Source organism: Cebus imitator, unplaced genomic scaffold (genome assembly GCF_001604975.1).
Source record: "Cebus imitator isolate Cc_AM_T3 unplaced genomic scaffold, Cebus_imitator-1.0 Scaffold694, whole genome shotgun sequence".
NCBI lineage: Eukaryota > Metazoa > Chordata > Mammalia > Primates > Cebidae > Cebus > Cebus imitator.
In genome coordinates, this window is record NW_016108009.1 from 640343 (window position 1) to 643208 (window position 2866).

The 2866-nt window shown below is 34.9% G+C and overlaps 1 protein-coding gene across 1 annotated transcript in view; it reads left to right on the forward strand.

Moving 5' to 3' along the window:
• Positions 1-2866, forward strand: part of CFH (complement factor H) — a 38623-nt gene that overhangs the window by 26006 nt on the left and 9751 nt on the right. The window contains exon 6 of the mRNA XM_017518653.2: positions 1254-1424. Coding sequence (XP_017374142.2) covers positions 1254-1424 — 171 coding nt within the window. The remainder of the gene's footprint in view (positions 1-1253; positions 1425-2866) is intronic.

A 2866-nucleotide genomic window follows, 5' to 3' on the forward strand; every position in this document is an offset into this window, starting at 1 on the left:
GCTGGGATTACAGGCACGCAACACCATGCCCAGCTCATTTTTTGGAGTTTTAGTAGAGACGGGGTTTCACCATGTTGACCAGGATGGTCTCGATCTCTTGACCTCGTGATCCACCGGCCTCGGCCTCCCAAAGTGCTGGGATTACAGGCTTGAGCCACCGCGCCCGGCCCCAAGTATTTCTCTTCTTAAGAACTCTTTCTAACAACACTAGTTCTTTATGTTAAAAGCTAATATTTTTATCCAGCATAGCAAATATTATGTACTTTAGAAGTTCATGGATGGAATTTACATCCTTACAACTAGAGTCCAATGGTTAGTGAAACCTTCCTGGAATGGCTGATGCCTACAATTAAGTCCTAAAGGAAAAAAAAAAATGAGATTTTTTAGATGAAAATGAGAGCAAAAGCATGCCAGAGTGAGTTCATGGAAAGGGAAGTGGAAAGGCAGTGAGGCTTCATAAGGAGCATGAAGCGCCACTGATTCTTATTCATTGTTCCTAGGTACCTTAGTACAGAATGCAAATAGGGAATGAGTGAGTGATAAATTGAAGGTGGGCTAATACGGAGTGGTGGGGTACTACATATACCATGCTGAAGAACACACCTTTTATTCAGACTGATTTGGGAATCACTGAAGGATTTCAAGTGAAATAACAGTGTGACTGCATGAGAGGTCATTAAGTTATATTTACGGAAATGGATTAGAAAGTGGGAGAACAGGGCTTGGGAAACTACTTATGATTGGTCCAATCCCAGGTAAAAATATTTGATAGAAGTGGGTATAAAAGATGATTGCCAGTTTTTTTCTACAGAAATCCTGGATAAATGGCGATGACACAAAAACAGGTCAGCTACTTTTCAGAAATGTAATGACAGGGAGTTAAATGAATCTCTTTGACAAAGAGTCCTGTTGATAATTGCTGTCTTATCAATAACTACAAAATGTGTTATTTTTGCAGGTCATTCAGTGAAAATATTACAATAAAACTGTATGGTCAGTTTCATATATATACTTGATGAATGTTGCTGATCACTATGTCAAGAAGGATAATTTATCCTTAAATAAAGTTAGAAGCATAATTTTAATTTTCTTCAGATAAATAATTGATTAAGTAGTCAAGTTAAAACAGAACTTTCATTCAGTGGACACGATTTACCTGATGTAAACAAAATTTCTATTTTCATACAATTATGTCTTGGTCACAGTCCTTTAATTTGCAATAAACATTTTGAAATTTAATCCTTTTTATTTAGAAATTTCATGCAAACCTCCAGACGTTGTGAATGGATCTCCTATATCTAAGAAGAATATTTTTAAGGAGAATGAACGATTTCAGTATAAATGTAACATGGGTTATGAATACACTGCAAGAGGAGATTCCGTATGCACTGAATCTGGATGGAATCCGTTACCTTCATGTGAAGGTAATGTTATATTTATTTTCTGCATCTTTTGTTATAAATTTATCACTTATTTAATTATTTTAATAAAGCAATTTATTTTAATCAAAAGTAGAGTACTAATTTATATAAATAAACTGTTATAAAACATAGAATTTTTTGTGTTCAAGGTTCATTTTGAGAACACCTTGTATGATACACACGCTCTGAAAATAGACATAAACGGATCAGAAAGGTTCAATTGTTTATTAAGAAATTGGTCTATCATCGAAAACCATGTCTGGAGCAGAGCCAGGACTATAATAGACTTCTTAATTCTCAGTAATATACAATTCTCAAACAAGTAGATTGTTCCTCTAATGCCCAGAATTTATTTAAATAATATTAATATTTTAAAATACTTTAAAAGTAGCTTGTCTTAATACCAGGCGAGGAAACTCTCAACTGACAATGGAATTAAGTGGAAGGAAATGAATGTTTTTATTAACAACAGGCCCAGTATGACTCAACAGCGATGATGGTGCTGGAAAATTAAAAAATATAAACAACCCCACTCTCTTGGTTTTCATCGTGGAATAGTGTTATACAGAGCCAAAGAGTTCATCTCAGCTGTGCTCTTTGCCCACCAAAAAATACACCTGGAATAAAGTGTTCTACTTAACCTACTTCATTTTAAAAGGGAAAGCTTCAAACTATCATGACCTAGAAAGGAGAATATAGACAGTTGTGGACTTTAAAAAATTATGCTGTAAGAAGTATAGTAAGAAGATACAGCTATAGTGTGGCAATAACTGTTCTGAGATATTTTCAAACATTTACAAAAGGAGTGAGTTTGCTTTTGATGAGGACGGCTGCGGTGAGTGAGACAAGGAACAGTGTCACCACATATGGTCCTGAAGTCTAAAAGGGAGACACTGTTACACTGTGAGAGAAAGAGAGTTGAACTCTTAACAGCCCTCTGAACTTTAAATCCCATGATTCGTAAACACATGTTTAAATCTTGCTTTAGTGATTCTCTTTTAAAAGAAGCATAGTTAATTTTGGTTTAATTTTATACACTAAAAACATTTTTGTTTGCGCCCAGAAGTGTCTCCTCGGAAAACATATCTTTTTTCACAATTGCGTGATCTCCACTTTTAGGCACTATTAAGAAAATATTTTAGAAAGAAATTAATGAACATGAGACAGTAATAACCCACATCAGATCCGTGTTTGGCTAATGGCGTGTGGGGTCCAACTGTTTGTCTTCGTGGCATTCACAGTTCCTAAGCAGAGAAAGTGCATGCACAAGTGCTTTGGCATTAACTTCTGCCTGCAGTATACTACTTCAAATCTATAGTTAATTTATCCATCCAAAAATCAGAATGCAACTTATAAAATACTTATTTTACATCAGGGCCTTGCTTTGTATTGAAGATAAACATTGCAATAAATGACCATTCCAGCTTTCAATGAATTCAAAATAA